The 23,886-nt window shown below is 52.1% G+C and overlaps 1 protein-coding gene across 1 annotated transcript in view; it reads left to right on the forward strand.

The window, feature by feature from the left end:
• WDR62 (WD repeat domain 62) overlaps positions 1-23,886 on the forward strand; it is a 2,486,568-nt gene that overhangs the window by 1,891,772 nt on the left and 570,910 nt on the right. The window contains exon 24 of the mRNA XM_069644563.1: positions 13,022-13,125. Within this exon, the coding sequence (XP_069500664.1) occupies positions 13,022-13,125 (104 nt within the window). The remainder of the gene's footprint in view (positions 1-13,021; positions 13,126-23,886) is intronic.

A 23,886-nucleotide genomic window follows, 5' to 3' on the forward strand; every position in this document is an offset into this window, starting at 1 on the left:
AAGTAGTGGAGACACACTTAGAAATCCCTTTTCCCTTTAAAGAACGGAAAGTATTGGATGTGTGTGAAGATGTCAGACTTTTCTTTCAGAACCTGAAAAGAGGATGGAGAACTGTATTGTGAAAAATTGACAAACTTTGACCATTTGATGAACCTTATTTGGGACGCATCCTTGTAGTTTGACCAGGCGAAGCGGAGTGCAAAGACTACTACTCTGGCCTATTTTTATGTTATGTTTTTCTAAAGTGGTTGGACCAGGAAGCAAGTAGGTTTTGGGCAGAGGACTATTTTGTTTTTGGACATTTGACAAGCCGTTTAGTTTATTAGGTAGGAAATTACTGTCATAGCTATAGGGTTAGATAAGCATTTTCTTATTATTTAAATAAAATCTAGCCTGACTCCTCCTTTGCCACACTATCCACAAGAAGCACAGGACGGATCTGAGATTCAAAGTGGAGAACTGTCAGTACCAGTCCCCTTGCACATTCAGAAATGTCATGCTTAGTCTGATAGTCACTTGTCTGTTCCTCTCCTTCCTCCCCCCAACCCTGTCCCTTTCCCTTACATATTGTCATTCCCCTTGCAACTATCGGAAATGTCGACAGGCCTAGTGCGAAAGTTCTCTCATCTCCTCCCCTCCCCACCCCCCCTGCACCTCTCCCTCCCTTCCCTTCATCATTGTCAAAGCTCTTGCACTACCTGAAATGTCGACAGGCCTTGTAAGAATGTTACTGTATTTTCCCTTGCTCCCTCCCCTGCTTTGAAGAGCTTTGAAACACATTGTGCATAGGCGCTGTACAAATAAACTATCATTCATTCATTAATTCAAAGTCCTTTCCTTCGGTCTTTATTTGGCCCCCAGGGTTTTCACCAAGCTGCTAGCAGTAGTGGCAGTTGGCCTCAAGAGCGAAGGCATTCATGTCTTTCCCTGCCTGTACAACTGGCTTGTCTCAGCCCGCTTGCCAGTTTTAGCGTTAGCACATCTGTACCGGACATGCAGCCTATTGCACAGCTTGGGCTTCTCCCAAAACTGCAAGAAGTCACAAGCTTTGCTGTCCCATTCCATCCAATTCATCAGGCGGTTTTGGACATCCGCCTGGGTCGGTGTTTCCCACCTGAGGACAGAGTGGCGAACATCTTCAAGATGGTCCAGGTTTTCCAACCTCAGATGACTGTTCCAGCCTCAGCTTTTCTGCATTTGCTGTGTCTCATGGCATCATATATCTTGGTGGTACCAGAGGGCCGCCTGCACACAAGGCCGCTACACTGGTTCCTGAACTCTCAATGGTCTCACTTTCAGGGACAGGCCTCGGGCCACATTCTGGTCTCTAAGAGTGTATCTGCAGACCTTCAATGGTGGTCTATTAAAGAGAACCTCCTGGCGGAGGTCTCTACTCATACGTCCCGTCCCTTTCCTCCATCCTTGTGGGCGTCCCCCAACATGGGGACGCTACCGGAACCTTTGGCAGCAAAGAATTGAGCTTCCCCTTTAAATTTAGAACAGCGTGCAGGGGAATGTGCCCCCTGTGACCCCGCCCTCCGGTTCCCCACCTCAGTCCCTTTTTTCACACAGACCCTGCCAGACCTGGCAGCTAGGCGTAGAGAATTTATTTTAACTTCCACGCACTCCCCGTTCTTCACCTCCCTTCAGTGCCTTGCCTCCCCCTATGCATTTCGGCTGCAGGCGGCTTCACAAGATGCGCATCCTGTGATTGCTTGTTCCCGGCCTCGGACCCCAATGCACTTTATCTTGAGTGCCTGTTGCCCGACCACCGTTGGGACGCGTGCGCAGCTTGCAGCGCTCTCGATCACCTGGCCTTGAAGAATCTTCCTTCACACCAGAGCGAGATCTTCCTGTTTGTCCTCCAGGTCATCTTAAAGAGTTTGTCTCCAGGGCCTCACATCAAGACTAGGTAGGCCCTTTATTTAGGACTGCTCCACAGTGCAGAGGCTCCTTCCCAGGAGCTTCCACAGGAAAGGTTTTCTTGGATTCTGGTTTTGGCATACCAGAGGTTGTTGAGGCTACCGTTTGCCAAGCCGAGGGCCCATGGGCTCTTCCGCCCTTTCCGTCAACAGACACAAGGCTGGCAAGGCTACTGTCTCCCAAGCCGAGGGACCCAGGGGCTCTTCCAGGCAGTCCATGGAGGGGCGATTAAGTTCCTTGTCCTCTTCGACCCCAGTGGGCAAGGGATCACTGTGTTCTACCTCCAAGAGTCAATCCGTAGAACAATCCAACACGACTACCAGCTCTATAGGTAGCTGAGGGCACCCAGCCTACCGTAGCCACCTCTGAGGTCATGGTACAGGGTGATTAAACTACCAGCCAGCGGTTTGAGGGCTCTGAACCTACCAGAGCCATCTGAGGTTGACGCTTCTGATTCAGGTTCGAAGGCCGAGGTGTGCCCTTTGAAATCTGAGCCAGTAAGCAGCCTTCACGCCCTCCCGCTTAGGGCATAGAGAAAAGCCCAAAGATGGCGGACAAGCACTTGGTTGAGCCTGCTAGGCCGATGGCCATCTTGGATTCGGGTCTCCCCGGTCCTTCGACCATTTAGTGGGCCATGCAAAAAGGTTCCAATCCCCTTCCCTCAGGAAGTGGCTGCAGACTTTATGGTAAAGTCAGTTGGACTCTGCAGGGTTACATCTACCCCTTGCAGCCTTACGACTACACGCCCAAGGCTCTTAGACGCTTTGTTCAGGAAAGGAGGATCATCGCTGCTGAGGGCCGTGCCCCGCGTGATAAGGCTGCTTGCGAAGACCGCTTCTTCGGGCTCTTCCTCGTGCGCTCCCTGCAGATGACAAGGCTACTCAAGGAAGTGTTCCCCACAGGTCGTGCCTCCTAGGCCTCTGCCTCTGGGCCCTCCTCTGGTTTCTCCGTTGCTTCCAGTGCTGTGGCCTGTTCCTCCTACAGTCCATGCCCTGCTGGTGTTTCAAACCCCTCTGCCGGCTCCTGTACTACCAATGCCTCCCCCGCAGCAGCCAATAAATCCACAGCTATCTTCGGGTCCTGATTAGGTGGGGTCCCCTCTGGCTCTGGTGTATCAGGAGCCGGACTCCCCTCTGTCTGGAAAAGGGGGGGGGTAGACAAGTGACAGCAAAGATGACACCCAGGACGAAGAGCCTTTGGCCTCAGTGAGGCTGTTTCATGACAGTCTTCAGGCCCTTGCAGAGTTCTTGGGGGTCCCTCCGCCCTGAGGAAGATAACCCCCCCCCCCTCCCAGAGTTGGGAGTCAGGTTTTGGCCAGGCTTGCCAAGAGCCGCTCAAGCATTTTGCTCAGGAAGGATGTCAAGAAAGGTCTGGAAGAAGAAGAAATTGGACATCCAGTTCAGGCTTTTGGATGGGGAGCCAGACCTCCTGGCCTCCCACCCCCAGCCACACTCTTTAGTGGTGGCAACGGCCTCCTTGTATTCTAAACCATCATCTTCGTCGTCCTCCGCAGGAGCTGCCTGCAGTTGTCTTTTTAAAGAGGACAAAGCCTGAGGGCGCTAGAGAGCCCAGCCAAGATGGCTGCTCCTGTGTGAGCTCCACGCCAGGCTCCCGAAAATCCTGTTAAAAATAACGACTGCTGGGAATAAACTGATACCAGATCCCTGCGCACGGCATAATAACACCAGTGAACCCAGTGGTGGGTGTGTGTTGAAGCTTCACCCCCATATCACGAAAATAGAGTGGTGGGGCGCCGAGCGAGCCTGCTGCCGAGAGCCGCACGACGGCGCAGTACATCGCCCTGCTGCGGGAATCTCACCGGAGCGGAATACGAGCAATCCGCACCAGATCCCAACATAGATAACCTTGCTCCGGCCCTGCTGGTAACAGCTCCCCCACTACATCCAAGAGAACGAAGGACAGGCGGGCGGGAGGCACTGCCACAGCCACCGGTGGCCCTGACTGCCCGCTTCGGCACCTGTGCCTCCTGCTGGGGGAGAGACACCAGTGGCTGCCGTATAAAGACCTCCAGCCACAGCTGGGGAGGCCCTCCAGTTACACATAAACATTCGGCCTCCCCTGCCCCCCAGAAGAATCAACGGGCTACAGGCCGCGGGAGCGGGCCGTACAGCTGGAGCATCAAATGGTGCCGGACGTCCTGAGGTGAAGGGCTAACCGCAAGTGTCGGAATCTCCTCGCTACAACTCTGCGCCCTTCAAGTTCATAACTAACGCAGGGGGCGGCCAGCCCGCCGGCACCTGTGGAAACGACATGGGGTGAGATCCTGCGTGCCCCGCTCTCGGCGCCTTGAAAAGCTGGCACCGACAGGACCTGAACAGACCCGGCTGCCCACTGAGCCCAGAACACCTGACCGTGGCAGAGACCCAGAGGCTGCCTGCCCAGTATAGCGGGTCGGCCGCGGCGTGGTGTGTGGGGGGTCCTGAGCCCCCAAGGCAGTTGGCGCCGCTCCCCCTCGTGGCCACCCACTCAAGGCCTGATCTGCCAACAATGAGCGGTGCGAGGAGCGCGACTCGGCCTGACCACGGCCTCCCAGAGAAAAGAATCAAGCATACTTGCTCCCCCACAAAGGAAACTCAAAGAGCTTAATTTACTCAACGGCTGCTCAGCAAGGGAGAACCGTCAATGCAGGAACTAGCCTGGCACAACAGGCGAACCCACAGATCCTTGAACTCTCCATCGTCCAGACACTGCGAAGCAGAGTGGTAGTTACCACCTATTCTGAACACCTTGGTCCAGGCTACTCGGGACTCTGAGCAGAGGCACAAGGTGAGGATGAGGGAGAACTCAACTTCACCCAGACACTTAAACACCCGAACACAGCACAGTGGCAGACCACTCCTCACGCATCGCCACAGCAGGAGACCAGCAGCATCCCCCTGCTCATTAAGCCAGGAGCCCACAGGCTGCCGAAAGACTGTCCAACCTTGTCCAGCCCCAACCAACGCACCGCAGCCCCCAAGCGAAGGTGTGGCCCTGGGTCAGCTCACCCAGCTGAGCCCCTCGGATTGTGCTAAACCACATGCCCATCTGACCACACCAAATCAGGGAAACGGTCCTATAGAACGAAACCTCTGTACGGCTGATCCCCCTCCAACTGTGCAGCGTCTTATCCGACAACTACACCAGCCTACGGTCTCCAACTCCCAACTCTCAGCTTGTTCAACACAGCTCCCCATTAAAATCGCACACAGCCCTCCCGCACCAAGCCCCCTCCCCCTCCATCCCCCCCGGGCTAAGAACGCCAGCCTCCACACATGGGGAGGGCAGACAAATCGCAGAGGAAACTTCAAATCCAGCTTTGCTGCCAGAACCCCCAGGTCATTAACACCACCAGTACCCCCTGAGCCGAGGATGGATCCAACTGACGGTGTTTCCCAGAGCCCAGTGCCCGACATATGTGAAATCCTTCTGGAACTCAAAACTGATATATTCGAAACTCAATGCCCTGTCCTCCAAAGTCGACCAACTCCAGCATCGGCGGACAAACATGAGGACAGACTAGACACTGCAGAACAGAGATTGTCGTGACCTGGAGGATGGAACTACGGCCCTCACCGCCAGGGTGACCACGCTGGAAACCCAAATGGAAACCGTGATAGGAAAAAACGAGGACTTAAAAGGTAGGAACCGTCAAAAGAATATAAGACTAGTGGGGATAAGAGAAGAGCAACCCCTGCAGATAATGGAGGAATTCATTAAGACCATCTGCAAAGAGCTTTTCGGGGAAGCCTCCCTAACTCAGCTTTTTGTGATAGAAAGGGTGCACTGTATACCTGCGGCCCGCCCCATATTCGCAAAACTGCTTTACTTCAAAGACCGGGACACGATCCTGTGACTCGCAAGGGAGAAGGGGGAGCTATCCTACAACGGCGACAAGATAGATATAACCTGACTTTTCACAAGCTGGTCAAACCACGTGCAAGACCTTTACCGGAGTGAAGAGACGCTTCAGAGACAACCAGATTCAATATTCCATGCTCTTCCCGGCAAAGCTACGCATACAACATGCAGACAAAACGCAATTCTTCAACTGCCCCGAGGCGGTCAGCAACTACTTAGATGATATTGGCTTCCGACCAGCCCCCAACGCTCCAAGACCGAACAAAGTTGGAAGGGGCTGGAGTGACCCAACCTAAGGCCTCAAGGTATGTGGGGATCACCTACAAGTAAAGAGGGCCATAGACCCACTCTTACCGCCTGCAAACCAAACAGCAACTCCACAATACTACCCACAGTCGCGTCTACACGCACTAGTTTAATGGAGCCGGCGAACGTGGCTGGACCCAAGCGCAGCACTGTTTCACAGTTTTTGGTTTAAAGGGTGGGTACATAAAAAGGGGGGGTTATGGGTTGCCCACAAGGGAGAGAAGGGATTTATAGCTTCAGAGACTGCGCCCACCGTGATCGCAGTCACCACTGTCCACTTCCCCCCACAATGTCCTGGCACGTGGAAAAGGCATGCATGCTTCCACAACACGACGCCTAAGGCAACCCAATAACAATCCGTCTCAACAAGTCACCATCATTGACCATTCAAGCTGGCAACTTGGAATATTAGAGGAGGAAACAACCCAGCCAAAACACGGAAGATATCCCACTACCTTAAGCGGCACAACGTGGATGTCGCTTTTATACAAGAAACTCGCCTTCTCCCGTCCTCTGAGATTCAAACAGCCCCCCTGGGGGGATGCCACAGGTGGTACTACTCCTTCTCTTCTTACGCCAGAGGGGTGGCCATTCTGATTAACAGAAACACGAAATTCAGGCTGATATCAGTATCGCAAGACACCGAAGGCAGAGCACTATTAGTATGTGGGTTACTAGAAGGCACCGGGCTGGTCAAGATAAATATGTACGACCCAAACATCGATGACACCAACTCATTTGACTGGGTGATGCAGCATCTTGCAGAGATCAACAACACCACGATCATCTGGGGCGGGGACTTGAACACCACACTCGACCCTCATGGGACAAATCACATACATCCACAAATACAGCCGCCAAGGCAAGCCTTCAAGTCCGAAATATGTGAGACCTACGATTTAGTAGACATATGGAGACTCACTCACCAAGTATCCCGCGAATACACATTTCACTCCTGGGTGCATGGGACTAGCTCACGCCTGTACTACTAGTCTGCAGGTCGGGGGACCTGCAATGGGGCGAATGCCGAATTCTACCCCGGACCATCTCCGACCACTCCCCAGTTACCCTAGAATGCATCTCGACAGACAACCGCACAAAACGCCCTTCATGGAGATTCAAAACTGGGGCACTCCAGGATCCGGTGTTTGCCCAAGAACCCCTAGACGAGATCAAATCCTTCCTTACCATTAACCAAGAGTCAGCCCCTTCACACAGAACTCTGTGGGAAACCCTAAAATGCTACACCAGAGGTATATGCATGGCCAAAGAGAATGGCATACTGAAGACCATCAGGAGGGACCTCTTGAAAAGTGAGAACTGCCTGAAAGAACTAGAGCAAAACTTTGCAACCCTGGAGGACCTGAGCATGTTGGCCTTTATCAAAAAAGAATTGACCAGTGAGGGCCAGAAACCTGGTGCTCTATTAGCAAAGTTGCCCCATCACTAGATTGTGTAGTTTTTGTGTTCTGGGGCTTGTGTCCATGACAGGCGCTCAACGAGAAAGTAGCCAGGTGGAAACGTCTCCCCCTCACACTGTGGGGCCGAACCTCAATTGTTAAAATGGTCATACTGCCTGAACATCTGTATCTGTTCGTGAATATACCGCTGCTGTAGTCACAGGGCTTTTTCCAGCAATTGCGCAGCTTGATCCTCGAGCTGCTCTGGGCGGGCAAACCAGCAAGAGTCGCCTACACAACCCTTATTCAACCCATTGCAAAAGGCGGCCTCGCACTCCCCGACTTCGAGCGCTACTACTGGGCGGCCCAGGCGCAATTCATGAGTCACCGGTACACCACCCATTTCGTCCACCCACACGTTCAGATCGATAGAGCTCTCGTCACCCCCAATCTTTTGCTTGCGACCATCATAGGAGAACTCCAGGCACCACCAAAAACCCTGAATTTAGTGCTAACCACATACAGAATTTGAAGAAGGATCGCACATAAAAACGTCACTGTCAGATATTCCCCTCCTCCCAGTGAGTTTTATACCGGAATGCCACTCGCAAACGAGAAAGTATACCTCCAACTGATAGACAAACTAAAGATAGCCACTATAAACGATTGGTTTGTGGAGGGTAACTTGATGACACCTCAACAATCCAGAGAACGAGGTGCGGACTCCCCCTGGACACATTCATCTACTTCAGACTCTGATACTCCCTCAGGTCTCTGTTCCCCTCGTTCCCCGCTCAACCACCTACATGGCAGCTGCTATATGGGGTAATCCAGGCGCAAGGTGAAGGCAGCCTGGTGTCAAGAATCTAAAAAGACCTACTGACTACCACACACCAGCCAACGACCCCCTAACTAAGATGGGGCAAAAACACTGGCAGATACGATAAGTGAAGATGGACTGGTCCGACATACAACGGCAGACACAGAAGGTGTCTCTGAACTCACGGTACAAACGTATCCACTTCAATTTCCTTCATCAGGCGTACCATACGTCGGCCAAACTCCATCGCTTCCATGCGACTATATCGGCGGCCTGCAAGAGATGTGGCGCAACACCGGCAGACTTTCTCCACCTGTCTGTCGGTAAGTCGATTCTGGAGCGAGGTGCTGAACATAACGTCTGCAATAACAGGTGAACAAATCAAACGCTGCCCCACAGTGACAATGTTAGGATGCACTAGGGACCTGCAACCCGCGACGAGGCGACTGGCCGGCCTGTTACTGGTACTGGCAAGACGACAGGTCACCATGACCTGCGGAAGAGGTCCACCCATCATTACGAACAAACGGCTACAGGATGTGGCGTACTGCCACGATGTTGACGTGAGCTTTATTTGACTCTGCCCCTACACGCTCGGCCGCCAGACATATGGGGGTCCTATGTCAATTATCATCTTCAAACTGAACATCACCTCAATGCTAATCCGCAAACTCCTGCAGTGACATTCTGCTGCTTTACAATGACCACATATGTACTATACAATATATGCATGCCAACCCAAGAACTCGAAACGCTCTGAAAAGGGGGTGGGGGGTGCAGGGAGGGGTGCCGGGACCGCACAACGCAGTTTTTGCCATTTTATTTCTTTCTCTTCTTTTTGTAATGTAAATGTTTGAAAAGACCAAAAATAAAGTTTAAAAAAAAGAGGACAAAGCCCTGGAGTCTTTTGGCTAGCATTGCTACCCCAAATCCGGGTTGCATTTGTGGCAGGCCGACGCCCTCCTACCCGTGGTGAACCAGAAGCTGTGGCGAGAGTACGGGGGAGTTCCTGCCCAACTTCCCTCTGGAGAGGCAAGCCTCCCTTAAGGCAGGTGAACAGGACCTCATGGAGTCTTCGGTCACCCACATCGATACAGCCAGCAGGGGGATGTACCTGGGGTTCGAGATTACACGGACGGCGTGGATGCACGCCACCAAGTTCTCTTTTGATGTGCAAAAGAGAATCTTGGATCTTCCTTTTGAGGGTTCAGATCTTTTTCATACGTCCATCGAGGACGAGCTGACAAAAAGTCCTCTACGCAGACCGCCATCCTGACGTACCCAGGCAGAAGTCCTTCCCTCAGTCTAAGGGTGGGACTGACTTCAAATCCTGAGCTTTCAGGGCTTCAAGGGCTTTCGAGACCGTGGTGCATGGGGGCCTGACAGGCCACCCAGCGACCACAGGAGGAAACAGCAGAGGACTTTACGCATTTTTCCCCGCTCCTTCTGCTCCGCTCCTGCCTTAGACGCAAAAAAAACCAGTGACGGAACAGTCGGGGAACACAGTTTGCCTGTAGGGGGCCGGCTGGCTCTCTTTCTGGACAGCTAGAAGCGTTGTTTCCAGAGTCCTTGGATCATTCTATAGTTTCCACAAACTTCAGTCTTCCTCTTCCTCTACCTTTCTCTCCTCCTCAGCTTCAGATTGGGTGCCGGCCCTTTGACAGTAGAGCCTCTCTCTTCTGGTGGAGCCGGTTCCGCAGTTAGACAGGTGCTCCGGTTTATACTCCAGGATTTTTGCGGCCCCCAAGAATATTTAGTCTGGCCTGATGGTAGTCCTGAACCTGTCATTTCCCAGCCTGTCTTTACCGCTCGAACGCTTCTACAGGATTACTTCCACACACATAGCTGAGTCCCTATATGCAGGGGACTGGATGTATTCACTAGACCTCAAGGATGCGTACCTTCATGTCCCCATCTACCAGTCGCATCAGACATTTCTGCATTTCCCGATTGTCATACCAATTCCAGTACAAGGTGCTGCCTTTTGGCCTCAATTCGGCCCCTCCCGTGTTCACAAAGATGATGAATGCGATGGCTGGTTTCCTCCGCCTGGAGGGCCATCACTTATACCCTTATCTGGGCGACTGGCTGGATAGGGCCAGCTTGGCCGAGGGGTGGCAGTGCACTCCTTCCAACGGCTGGCAGGTGTTCATCCCCAGCTGGAGTTTTCACTCAACCGCCAGAAGTTGTAGCTGACGCCCGCCCAGGAGCTGGTGTTCTTTGGTGTGCTCTGGGACCTGGCTGTGCTGCTGGTGTTCCCCACGCCCGAGAGGCTCCTCTCCCTCTTCAAGGCAATAGGGCAATTTCTGGCCAACTCGATCACTTCAGCATGGTAGTTCCAGCACCTTCTGGGACTGATGCCATCTTGCATGCTCACGGTCCAGCTCGCACGCCTCAAGATGAGGCACCTCCAGCTCCACCTGGCAGCCAATTGGGACCAGAAAATGGGGCCTCAGTCAGACAGGATCCCAATCCCCCCCGCTCCTCCTCCCAGATCTTCGCTGATGGACTGCATTGTGGCAGTGGGACCCCCCCTTTACCCGGCCTGCTCCGTCTCACCCTTCCAAGCTAGAAGATTGGTTCCATCGGTTAAATTCGGAGCGGGCTCTCAAGTTCTACGTCTCTCGGACTCTGGAGAACAGGACTGATGACCAGATTTTCATTGGTTGCGCAGGACCCTGAGCTGGAAAGTCTGTTATGAAGCAGTCCCTCTCTCGGATCATGCTCTGCATCTTGAAATGCTACGATCTGGTTGGCAAGGAGGTCCCAGAGTGTCTCGGGGCTCACTCCACCGGAGGTTTGGCCACCACCTCAGCTCTGCAACTGGGAGTGCCTTTTCTGTATATTTGTCAATCAGCCACGTGAACTTTCTTGCACATGTTTGTTAAGACAAACATTAATGGATTCCATGTCTGGTCTGTCCTTCCAGGTTTTCTGGTTTAGGTAGTGTCCTTGCTACCCTCCCTCCCTCCAGGTCGTTGTAATGCTTTGGGAGTCTACCATAAATGAGGAATCTGTTTGAAGGAGGAGTCAATTAGCAGGACAAATTATCTACCTCTCAGTAAAATTGTTTCTGATGGACGTTCCTCCACAAATTCCCTCTTGGGGTTTGCGGTCCCTCAGTGTCCGAGTGCTAGGGAGAAAGGGTGGAACTTGGCTCAGCGTCGCTATATATATGGGCCCTGCTGTCATGTCCGGCATGGGACATGCAGAGGCGTTGGACGAAACCAACATTGAACCGTGCAGCGCCCCTGGCTGCGGAAATGTTTCCGAAGAGCAGCTGGCGCTGGTTGTTAGGTGTCATAGATGAGGAATTAGTGCAAGGAAATTTCAGCAGAAAGAACATTACAGACAGCGAAGTAATTTGTTGTTCTCTGCAAACAATTTGCTCACATTACTGCCCGTGTTCCGTTTTAGGGCACACATGTTTTGGCAGGGAAGTCCTCCATAGTTTTCTGGTTTAGGTGATGTCTCTTCCCTCCTCCAAATCCATGTCCTTCATTCCGAAGTTAGTCCCGGATTTACATCTCTTTTAAAAGTTCCATCTTCCTGTCTTTGATCCTCTGCCTCATCAATCCAAGGCAGAGCAGCATTTACATCGGCTGGACCCGGTGCGGGCACTCTGCTACTATGCCGCAGTGCCGAGAGATGTCTGGTAACAGGACCAGCTTTTTGTGGGTTATGCTGGTACCCGTGCTGTGACCAAACTAATCCTGCCACAAAGGTTCGTCCTACGCATTTCGGAATGCTACGATCTGGCTGGTAAGGATGTGCATGAATGTCTTGGAGCTCATTAGACCAGAGGACTGGCTGCCGCCTTTTATCTGCAGAATGGGGGATTATGGGGGCACTCATTGAAAAAGGTTTTCCAAACATTACTGCTTGGTTTCCCAATCAGGGTAAAACGCTCACTTTGGTAGGATGGTCTGCCAGAGTTTTCTTGTATAGGTGGTGTCCTCTTGCTCTCCCCATTCATCTAGCCATATGTACTACAATGGGAGTCTATCATTGATGAGACGATGATGAATCGAGTGTACGAACATCAATGGGAAAGAACATTACCAGCGGTAAGTAAATGGTTCTTTTGGGCTCCAGAATGTGAAAAGGAAACCAAGTGTCCATTAGAGTGAACTTTTCTGAAGGTATGTATCTTTCATTTGGCTAAGCAACATGGTTATAACTTTACTTCTCCTTGTGACTTGAGGATACATATACTTCCCATACATCTGAAGAAATAGAACTAAAGTTAGCTGTAAATACAAATTAACAAAATTACTGTTGTACTCTTCGTTCCAAATTCAACCATTTCTTTAAGACTCATTGGATGTATGGTGAAATTGGTGCAAGAACCATTTGAACTTGTTAAGGATTTGAAGTCTTAACTTGTGCACTTCAGTACCAATGCTCTGGGATTTGTGTACAAGTGCTTGCCCTCATCTCGAGTTACATCTTCTCTGAGACATGTTATTTTCTTATCAAAAATAGTTTAATTTTTGACACAGCTCATTACCTGTTGTCTCTGAACATGTGTTTTGTTATATAGATGCATTACACAGAGTGCTGTTAATTTAATGCTGATCTTTTGTCAGTTGTGTTGACTAGTTGATAAGTAACTTATCTTTGGACTCACTCTAGAAACAAATGGTTAATATGTACTCTAATAAGAAAATCTCTTTGCTACAAATAAGAGGTACTCATTTGTGTTTTTTAGTGAGTACCTTGTACTTGTGGCTGGCTCACAGACAGTTGTGGGTGAGAAGGAAGACAACGGTTTACCTGGCATTCAGTTATCTGGTGTGGATCCCGAGTACCAAGGTAAGTTGTACATTTTATTTGATAAATTACAATATTTCTCTAGAAAAGTGGGATAACTAAGTATCTTGCAGCTTGATCTGCCAGTTGTGTGGTCAAGGCTACTGAAAATTAAATCTGTCAAAATGCTGCATTGGTGCCAAATATGTGGCTATGTCATTCTCAGGCATGTTGAAATGATCAAAAGTGGTGGATGTTACCCCTATTAGACTACTCTGAACTGTTTACCAAGTGTTGCGACTCCTCTGGTCCTTACGCAGATGCAGCACAAACTCCTGCCTCCCCGTAGGGTCTTGGCGTCTGCACTGTAACAGTACACAGGCCACCTCAACATGTTGGGAAAAGAGGGTTAGGGTCCACTGGATTGGGTAGTTACGGGGAAGTAGGGTAACTGGAAAGAGGGTCAGGTAAGGTTTGTGGATGGGAAGGGGGAGTAGGGTAAATGATCCTCGACTCCTTCTGCTTCTTCTCCACTGATTGCTTTTGGGACTCTGTGCCGATGAGGCTATGAACTGTGCACATCTCACTCATTGCACAAAGTGCCTTTAATAAACCATACTATGGTGAGAACAGAAGTCTTGCATTACTTATGCAAGATACATTGTGCGTTGAGAAATCTTGCATTACCTCTCACTATTACATTGGGCATTGAGAAACTTGCCAGGAATTTGCATTACCTCATGCAATTATACATTAGTGTTTAACAACCGCAGGCCCTTGTTTGTTCATACAAGGTAACTACACACTGTGGACAATCTTTGCACTACCTTATGCAAAGTACATATCGCTATGAGCATTACAGTTTCTGTAGGACCCTAACAAGGAAAACAATGAAAGGTTACCATAAATACCTGCACCTCCAAATCACTACACAGACCCCCCATGCTTTTTGTGATTAACACTGACGATTGCCTGAATAGAATCATAGTGGGGCACTATCCCACCTCCTGCCAAAATAATACCCAGGCAAGCATCCTTAGTTACAGCAACCTATGCCACACTTCTCTTAGGCGCACTCCTGCCATGTAGGACCCCGTAGCAACCCCATTCCTCAACCTAAGCCCACTCCCTTCCTCCCCCGTTACTTCTCTGTCAATCACCCACTGAATGCAACCCAGCACTCTCAAAGCCCCCGAATAGCGCATTGCCACACTTGATTACCCACCATGATGCACCAGTGCCCAGGCCCTCATGCCTTGCTTTGCTATGCCTAACACCTCCACATCAGCCAAGCACAAAGGCCAACACTGCACGCCACCACCCCCCCTGGTTAGGACAATCTAGACTTCAGCGAACTACGCACATGCACTCATTTCTCTACTAACCTACCTTGCTGTGGTCCATACAGAAACAAGTTATTAGATGCCTGCGTTAGCCGACCATTGCCTCGCCTTGTACAGTGCCACCTCTCGCAAACCCCACCAAATCTACACCTGTTGACCCCTCAACCCCCACCCTTACTACCCTTTCCTGTGCCCTCATTAATGCGCAATCACTCAGCGCCCACTCACAAGAGGTATAAGACTTACTACCACAAAAAGATCTTGACTTGCTTACCATTAACAAAACTTGGCTGCACAATGCTGGCGTCCACACGCTATCTCTAGCCATTCCCCCAGAATACGCCATCCAGCGATCTGACAGACCAACCCAATCGGGTGGAGGAGTTGTCATCCTCTCCAAATCCAACATACCCATTAGAGCCTCCCCCATTCAGCCTCTGCAAGACTGAATGTCTGCTCACGAAACTGGAACCCAGCCACCAAACCACCAACTTCCTCCTCTTCTACCGTCAGCCCAGTCACTCTAACTCCCCAGACACTGATATCCCCCATCTCCTCACACCTCTTATCAAACCCAATACTAAATTCGAGGGGATTGGGTCCTCCTCCGTATTCCATATCTATGTCGGGTAATGTCCACAGCTGTGCTGCTTCGGAAAATCTTCGGCGTCTGCGTCCTGCGTCGATGACGTCGATGTGCCGTCCCCGAGGACCTCCTCCGACGGCTGACGTCACACGATGTGATAAGTAGGACGCACAACGCCCGTAGCCTCAGTTGCGTTTTTTCCACAAACGTGTTCGCTTTGTGAATCTCGGTACGCCTCGACTCTTTGGAGTTTGCTGTATTCTTCTCGGTTCATTGAACTTGTTTGGTTTTTGTGAAAACCTGTTTGTGACGATGTCTACTTCGTCTTCAACCTCGCATCCGGGCTTCAAGAAATGCGGGGACTGTGGTCCAAGATGTCGGTCACGGACTCGCACGACGCCTGCCTCTGGTGCCTCGGGGAGGCCCACGATACGGACGACTGTGTCGACTGCCAGTTGCTCACGGCAAAGCCTTGAGGGAGAGCAAGAAGAAGTTGTCGGTAGGTCCGGTGTCTAAAACCCCGAAGTCGAGGACTACGGGGCTGTCGACGGATGACTCGAGAGGCGACTCTCCGCGTCATCGTCGGAAGTCCAGTGGGTCTCCTTCCAGGAGTCGGTCTCGCCACTCCTCCACCTCTTCGAGGCATTCCCGGAAGCGCCGGCATCGGTCGCCTTCCCCGTCCTCTTCCGAGGACTCCGCCCATCGGCGGGTTGCTTATCCCACCATGCAAGCGACACTGGAGGAATGGGCTTCCTTCGGAAAGCAGATGTTAGCGATTCTTGAATCGCAGGGCACTGGTCCAACCGCGCCTCCGAGTGGGGTCGGTCGGCACCGGTCGAGAGACACCGCTCGTACGCCTTCGGGTGGTCAATTAGCAGGACAAATTATCTACCTCTCAGTAAAATTGTTTCTGATGGACGTTCCTCCACAAATTCCCTCTTGGGGTTTGCGGTCCCTCGGTGTCCGAGTGCTAGGGAGAAAGGGTGGAACTTGGCTCAGCGTTGCTATATATATGGGCCCTGCTGTCATGTCCGGCATGGGACATGCAGAGGCGTTGGACGAAACCAACATTGAACCGTGCAGCGCCCCTGGCTCAGCACGGCTCGCAGGAAAGGTCCCGCTCGGATAAAGGTAGCCGTTTTCGCCATGCCCGTTCCAGGTCCTGGTCCTCGACGCGTTTAAGACCGCGTGATCCTGTGCCGTCTTCGAGGAAGACGTCGACGCCTGTGGCGCCGAGGTCGCCGACAATTTCTCTCGAGGCTCTGCCTCCGAGGGGGTCGTTGACGCTGTCGGCGCCTAGGTTGTCGAGAGCAGCGCTCGGAGCTCCGGCTTCGAGGCCTGTGTCGACGCCGTCGATGCTGGCGACGCTGCAGCTGACGTCAACGCCGATTCGCTCGACGTCGATGCCGATTCTCTCTGCGCCGAATCGTTCGGCGCCCTCGACGCCTTTCCAGGCGGTGGTGTCGGAGGGGCCCCGTGGCACGGTGTTAGCCCCTAGAAAGGCTCTGGCTAAATTCAGGCATAGCTTTGGTCCCCAGGTGTCTTCCTCTCACCGCCTGGAGTACATTTCAGAGGGTGATGAAGGCTCTGATTAAGGCTTGGTTCGGGTTACGGTACCAGATGAGCTTCTCTCGGGCCATATCCAGTTGATGACCTGAGGCAGTCACTGCATGATGCCAGTGGACTGGACACCTCTGCGGAGGTGGAGTTTTATAGGCCGGAGCCTGGCACTCATGCCGATTCTTCGTACCGGCGCCTTATGTCTCAGGTCACCAAGTACTTGGGATGGCCGGCTCCCCCAGGGGAGTTCGTTCAGGATGATCTCAGACATCCTTGATCTTGGTCCCCCCACTGACCCGGTACTGCCGTTTCATATGGCTCTGCAGAGAAGGGTGGCGGCGGCTTGGACTGCTCCGGAGAGTCTCCAGGCAGTGGGCAGATCCTTGTCGCGAAAATACCGTCCAGCCAGTAGCGACCCCTGCTACTTGTCCAGGCACCCCACTCTGGAGAGTTTGGTGGTGCAGGCGGCTACGGCCCCGGCAAAGCAGGCGTTGGATCCTACCATCCCTCTGGATAGGGACGACAAACGTTTTGACGGCTGGGCGAAGAAAGTGTTTTCTTCAGTGGGTATGGCGCTTCAGGTGGCCAACTCCACATGTTCCTTGTCTCGTTTCACACACACTCTGTGGAACTGTGTTGCATTAGCAGCTGAACAAACTCCCGGAGGGGACGGTTTCCTTGCTATGGTTCAGGATGGCAAGGATGCCATGTGTGAGGCCGTTCAGGTGGGTTTGGACATGGCAGATTGTGTCAGCCGGTCCATGGCGGCGAGCACCGTAATACGCCGTTTGCGTGGTTGCGGAAGTCTGGGTTCGCTCCTGATGTGCAGTCCCGGCTCCTCAACATGCCCTTTGACGGTGAACATCTTTTTGGCAGCAAGGCTGACGAGAGCCTTGAGAGGTTGCAGAACTCCAAAGCTGCAGCGAAGTCGTTGGGCGCTGTAGTTCGACAACCTCCGCCTTTACGTCCTAGGGGACAACAATGGAGGGGAGGTTCCTTTCGCTATTACTCATCCTTCAGTAAAGCAAGAGGAGCTGTCAGTCAAAGAGGCCACCCGAAGAGTGTCAGAGGTGGAAAACAAGGTACTCGAGGTGCCAAGGCCGCTCGGGCAGTTGCCTCTTTGCCCTCAGGTAACGCCGCAGCCGCTACCACTCAGTCATGCGGCCAGGTCCCATGGTTCGCCGGTTGGGGGGAAGGCTGGCGCAGCATCTTGTAGAGTGGCGTGCCATTACTTCAGATGTGTGGGTTCTGGAGATCATAACCCACGGCTACTGTCTTCCTTTTCGGCAGAGGCCTCACGACAATCCACCTGGGAACCTCTCTTTGAAGAGTCCGGATCCGCTCCTTGCGCAGGAAGTTCAAGCCCTGCTGGAGAAAGGCGCCATAGAACTGGTGCCTGTAGCGGAGAGGAACAAGGGATCGTATTCCCCTTATTTTTTTATTTCGATGAAAGACGGGGGATTGAGACCTATCATGGACTTGCGCAGTTTGAACAAACTCCTCAGGAAGGACAAGTTCAAGATGGTTACTCTCTCTCAAGTCCTCCAGGCCCTTCAACTTCAGGATTGGTTGGTGTCTCTCGACCTCAAGGACGCCTACTTCCATGTGCCGATCCATCCCAAGCACAAGAAGTACCTGATTTTCGCGGTTGGCGACTCGCACTTTCAGTTTCGGGTCCTGCCGTTCGGATTGACCTCCGCCCGAGGGTTTTCACCAAGCTCATGGTGGTGGTGGCAGCACATCTCAGGAAAGGGGGGGATTCACATCTTCCCCTACCTGGACGATTGGTTGATCAGGGGAAGCTCTCCCGAGCAAGTCCTGGATCATCTGTCCGTCACCTGCCACTCCCTTCACACGCTGGGCTTCTCCCTCAATTTAAAGAAGTCCCATTTGACACTACCACAGCGGCTCCAGTACATCGGAGCAGTGCTCGACACATCCCTGGGGCAGTGTTTTCCTCCCCGGGTGAGGGCTCTTCACATTCAGCAGATGGTGCACAAGTTTCAGCTTGCCCAGACTCTCCCAGTGTCCGAGTTCTTGAGACTGCTCGGCCTCATGGCATCCTGCATTCTTCTGGTACCAGATGCCAGTTTGTGGATGAGATCTTTGCAATGGGCACTCAAGCTCCAGTGGTCTCAGTCCTCCGGCAGGATGTCGGTCCCTGTTCAGGTGCTGCCCTCGGTCGCCCAGGACCTTCTGTGGTGGGCCGTCGAAGGCAATCTGATGAAGGGGGCCCCATTTTGGCTGCCCTGGCCGGAGGTGACGATCGTGACGGACGCATCCCTCACGGGATGGGGAGCTCATGCCAACGAGTTGACAGTCAGCGGTCGTTGGTCTCTGTCGGAGTCCAGACTCCATATCAATCTGTTAGAGCTGAGGGCCATCAGGCTAGCCCTTAAGGCTTTTCTGCCGACTGTGCGAAGAAAGAGTCTCCTGATTCTAACGGACAACACGGTGGCCATGCACTACCTCAACAAAAAGGAGGGGGGGGGGGCAGGGTCACTTCCTCTGTGAAGGGAGGCGATGCAGCTAGAGTTCTGGGCCATCCAGCAGGAAGTTTCGATCTCGGCTGGCCATCTGGCCGGAGACGACAACGAGACGGCGGACGCTCTGAGCAGGCAGAGCGCGATCTCTCACGAGTGGGAGCTGGCTCAGGAGATTCTCCTGGAGATCTTCGCCCTTTGGGGGACCCCTCAAGTGGATTTCTTCACCTCCAGTGTCAACCGGAAGTGCGAAAGGTTCTGCTCGCAGGAATTTCCTCCAAAAGGAGCCTTAGGAGACGAGTTTGTGTTGGAGTGGTCATTCCCACTGCTGTATTCGTTTCCTCCAGTCCCCGTCATCCCGCAAGTACTGCGGAGGTTCGGTTCCCGGATGATCCTCATTGCTCCGGCTTGGGCCCGGAGGACGTGGTACCCGGACCACCTTGACTTGTCCATCTGCCCTCCACGTCGTCTTCCCTACCGAGACGATCTGCTCCACGTGTGGGTGAACAGGTTCTCCATCCAGAGGTCAGATCCCTCAACCTTCACGCTTGGTTTCTGTAAGGTTGAGGTATAAGGATTGGGACCTCCCTGAAGACGTGATGGAGGTGTTGCTCTCGGCCAGGCGGCCGGCTACAAAGCCTCTGTACCGTTGCTGTTGGAGAAAGTTCTGCAACTGGTGCAGAGTTAAGAATGTGGATCCTTTTGAGTGTGACATTCCCATGGTTGTCTTTTTTGCTTTCCTTGGCCCACAGGGGCTTGCAAGTGGGGACTATTAAAGGTTACCAGGCGGCGCTGTCCATATTTAAGCGCTCGTCTGAAGAATGTTCCTATTTTAAGATTCCGCTAATTTATCAGTTTTTGAAAGGGCTCACTAATGTGTTCCCTCCGTCACCTTTTATGGTGCCTGGTTGGGATTTGAACCTTGTTCTTAAGTTTCTTATGGGTGCTCCGTTTGAGCCTTTGCATTCTTGCCCTTTGAGACTGTTAACTCTGAAAACTGTGTTTTTGGTTGCAGTTACTTCCGCTTGCAGAGTGAGTGAGTTACAGGCACTTTCAGCTAAAGCCACCCTTCACTGTGTTTCATAAGGACAGGGTTATCGTTAGAGGTCGTCCTTTCTTTCTTCCGAAGGTGGTTTCGGAATTTCATTTGAGCCAGAAGGTTGTTCTTCCGGCGTTCTATCCTCCTCCACATCCTGGTAAGGAAGAGGAGAGGCTCCATAGGCTTGATCCTAGGAGAGCGTTGAGCTTTTATATTTCGCGCATGTCCCGGGTCAGAGTGGACTATCAGCTTTTCATTGGTTACGCTGGAAAGCGTTTGGGACAAGCTGTGACGAAACAGACTTTGTCTCGTTGGATTATTTTAGCTATCTCCGAGTGTTACTGCTTGGCGGGTAAGGACCCTTCCGGCTGGCTTGCGGGCCCATTCTACCAGGGGAGTGGCTGCGTCTACTGCCCTGCAGAGGGATGTTCCTATTCGTCACATCTGTGATGCAGCCACCTGGGCTTCAGTACATACTTGTGTACGTCACTACTCCCTCGATTCCATCCGAGGGCGGGATCTGGCCTTTGGCAAGGCAGTCCTTTATTCCGCAATTCGATTGGGCATGCTAAATTTGTGTTCTAAATTCTTTTTCCACCTCCTTGCTTGGTACTGCTTTGGGAGTCTGTCATAGATATGGAATACGTCGGAGGACCCAATCCCCTCGAAGAACAAGTTACTTTCTTACCTGGTAACGTTCTTTCGATGGGATGGTCCGACAATGTATTCCATATCGCTCCATCCCTACCTTCCCTGCTGTAGAATTTCTTTTGCGATTGCAGCTTGCGTTCCGCAAGGCCTTGTGTGTCTGACTGACAGAAAACTGGTGTCACACGTTCTGGGGGAAAAAACTACAACTGAGGCTACGGGTGTTGTGCGTCCTACTTATCACATCTGGTGACGTCGGCCATTGGAGGAGGTCCTCGGGGGCGGCGCATTGACGTCATCGAAGCAGGACGCAGACGCCGAAGATTTTCCGAAGCAGCACAGCTGTGGACATTACCTGTCATAGATATGGAATACGTCGTCGGACCATCCCATCGAAAGAACGTTACCAGGTAAGAAAGTAACTTGTTCTTCTTACTTCTCAGATATTGCAACCTCAGCTTTAATGACACTGCCAACACCAAGGCCACACCTCTCTCTGCCACTCTACAGGAGATGTGCCTCACGTAAGCAGTTAGCTCCCCTACGCAATCAAAGGCCAAAATCCTTGATTGGATCATGCATCTCAACATACCCATCACAGTCACCGCTATTGACCATGGACGGCTCACTCACTGATCAAATTCCTCCTCCCATTGGGTACCGCAAGCACACAGTTCACCTCCCCATAACCTCCAGGCACACTCAACCCACCATCACCTCCCACCATCACCTCACACCTCACCCCTCGCTACTCTGCCTGACTGCAACAACCCAGATAACATCCTTGTTGCCTACAACAACCTACTACTATACAGTCTTGACCTTCATGCACCTCTCAAAACTACACTCCAAACAGCACCCTCTATCCACAATTGGTTCACCAAAGAACTAATCACCTTATGAAAACAGAAAAGGGCACAAGAATACCTTTGGAGAAAGAACCCCTCCACTGCACACAATGAAACTTGTCCTATCCCTGTCTAAAACATGCAAAGCTGCCATTATAACCACAAAAGCCTGCATCTACAATACCAGAATCGGGGATGCCAGGTCAAACACCAAGGAGCTCTTTAAAATCTTGAAAGAACTCAAATACCCAGCTCCCCTTTAGCTTTCACATGGATCAAACCCGGTGTACCACTGTCCAATCGGCACTGACTGTCAAAACAACCAAGCTGAGAAAGGATTTCTTGAGGATATTCTTTCTTTCTGCGAAATCTCCCTCTCCTTCTTTCCCTGAAGTACTCCCACTCGCCACCCCCTTTCGATTTCGCCCAAGTATCCTCCTCCGATCAAATCATCAAAATGTGCGCTGAGCCCCTGGCTCCCATCATCTCCAAATTCTTAAAGGCCTCTTTTGACTCTAGTTCTGTTCCCCTAGCCATCAAAGAAGCCTGGGTCAACTCCTTATTCAAGAAACCATTTCTTGACCCCACCCTTAACACGAACTACCAACCGATCACCACAGTACCCTACCTGCTCTTAATTCTTGACTGCCCTGCTTACACCCAACTCCAAGCTCACTTAGGAAACTACTGCCTTCTTGACTCCCGCCAATTCGGCTTCAGTCCCAGACACAGTACAGAGCCTGCCGCCTTCATCCTCAAGATCCAGATTGATGCTATTTGCGACGCTGGAGAACACTCCATCCTCCTCCTTCTTGACCTCTCGGCGGCCTTTGATCTTGTCGAACCATGACATTCTGTGCCATCTCCTCGCCACTAAATTCAATTTCTCCAGACAAGCTGCCAGATGGATCAAATCCTTTCCCAGCAAGCGTTGCTCCAGGGTCTTTGCTGGCTCTGAAACTGCTGACCCCATTCCTGTGATTTACGGTGTTCCTCAGGGGTCCTATATCTCACCCACTCTATGACCACCTCGATAGTCTTGGGATCCATTACACAAACTTTGCTGATGATACTCAAATCCTGCTGAAACTCACTGGGAACCACGCCACTCACTTCGCCAACATCAATCATGTGTACTGCATCTCGAAACACCTGCTCACTGCTGCACAAGCTGGGCTGCTCACTGAATTTGCAGGAGTCCCACACAACACAGAAGCTCAGAAGCTCCAGTTCATCGGAGCAGTCATGGACACTGGTGGGGAAGGTCTCCCCCCCCCCCCCCCGAGGAGCGAGTCGCCAGTGTAAAACAGATGGTCCAGCTCTTTCAGAACGACGACTCCTTGCCAGAAGCTTCCTTCCTTAGGTCTCATGTCCTCCTGCATTTTTCTAGTGTCAAATGCCAGACTGCGGATGCGGTCTCTGCAGTGGCTCCTGTGGGTTCAGTGGTCCCAGTACTTCGGCACTTTACGGGACGTTCTCAAAGTATCCAGGTCTGTGGCCAGCAATCTCTCTTTGTGGGCCAGCAGCAACAACATGTTGGCGGGGGAACCTTTCTGGCCTCTGTGGCCTGGTCACGGTTGCGTCCTTGAAAGGTTGGGTCGCTGACTTTGAGGATTTGCGGGTGAGCTGCCTTTGGTCAGCGATGGAGAGTCAGTGGCTGGAGCTGCGAGTCATCAGTTTGGCCCTGAAGGCATTTGCGCCCTCTCTCAAAGGGAAGCATGTCCCTGATTATGATGGACAATACGGTGGCCATGCACTTCCTGAACAAGCAGGGAGGCGTGCGCTCCCTCCCCCTTTGCAGAGAGGCGATGCAGCCGTGGTTTTCTGACGGTTTGGCGGAAGCTCTGAGCAGACAGAGCACGGTCCCGCATGAGTGGGAAACGTGCCAAGAAGTCCTAGAGGAGGTCTTCTCTCTGGGTTACCCCAGCGGGGGATCTGTTTCCACCGAGTCCAGCAGGAAGTGCAGAGAGTTTTACTCAAGGGAATTACCAGCGAAGGGTGCACTGGAGGATGCGTTTCTAGTGGAGTGGACCTTTGCTCTCCACTACGCCTTCCCTCCGATTCCTGTGGTTCTCAGGAGGTTGAGGTTTTGAGCAACCCTGATCTTGATTGCCCTGGATTGGGCGAGTAGACGATGGTACTCAGAGCTTCTGGACTTGGCCATCTGCCCACCTCTCCAGTTGCCGCATCGGCCGGATCTCCCATCCCAGTCGGAAGGTCGAGTGCTCTACATGCGTGGGTCTTAAGAGGATGAGATATGGTGGCTGGGACCTCTCGGAGGAGGTACTTGATGTGCTTCTGACCAACAAGATCGCTG

The sequence above is a fragment of the Ambystoma mexicanum genome, chromosome 2p (assembly GCF_040938575.1).
Source record: "Ambystoma mexicanum isolate Mex_15411 chromosome 2p, UKY_AmexF1_1, whole genome shotgun sequence".
Lineage (NCBI taxonomy): Eukaryota > Metazoa > Chordata > Amphibia > Caudata > Ambystomatidae > Ambystoma > Ambystoma mexicanum.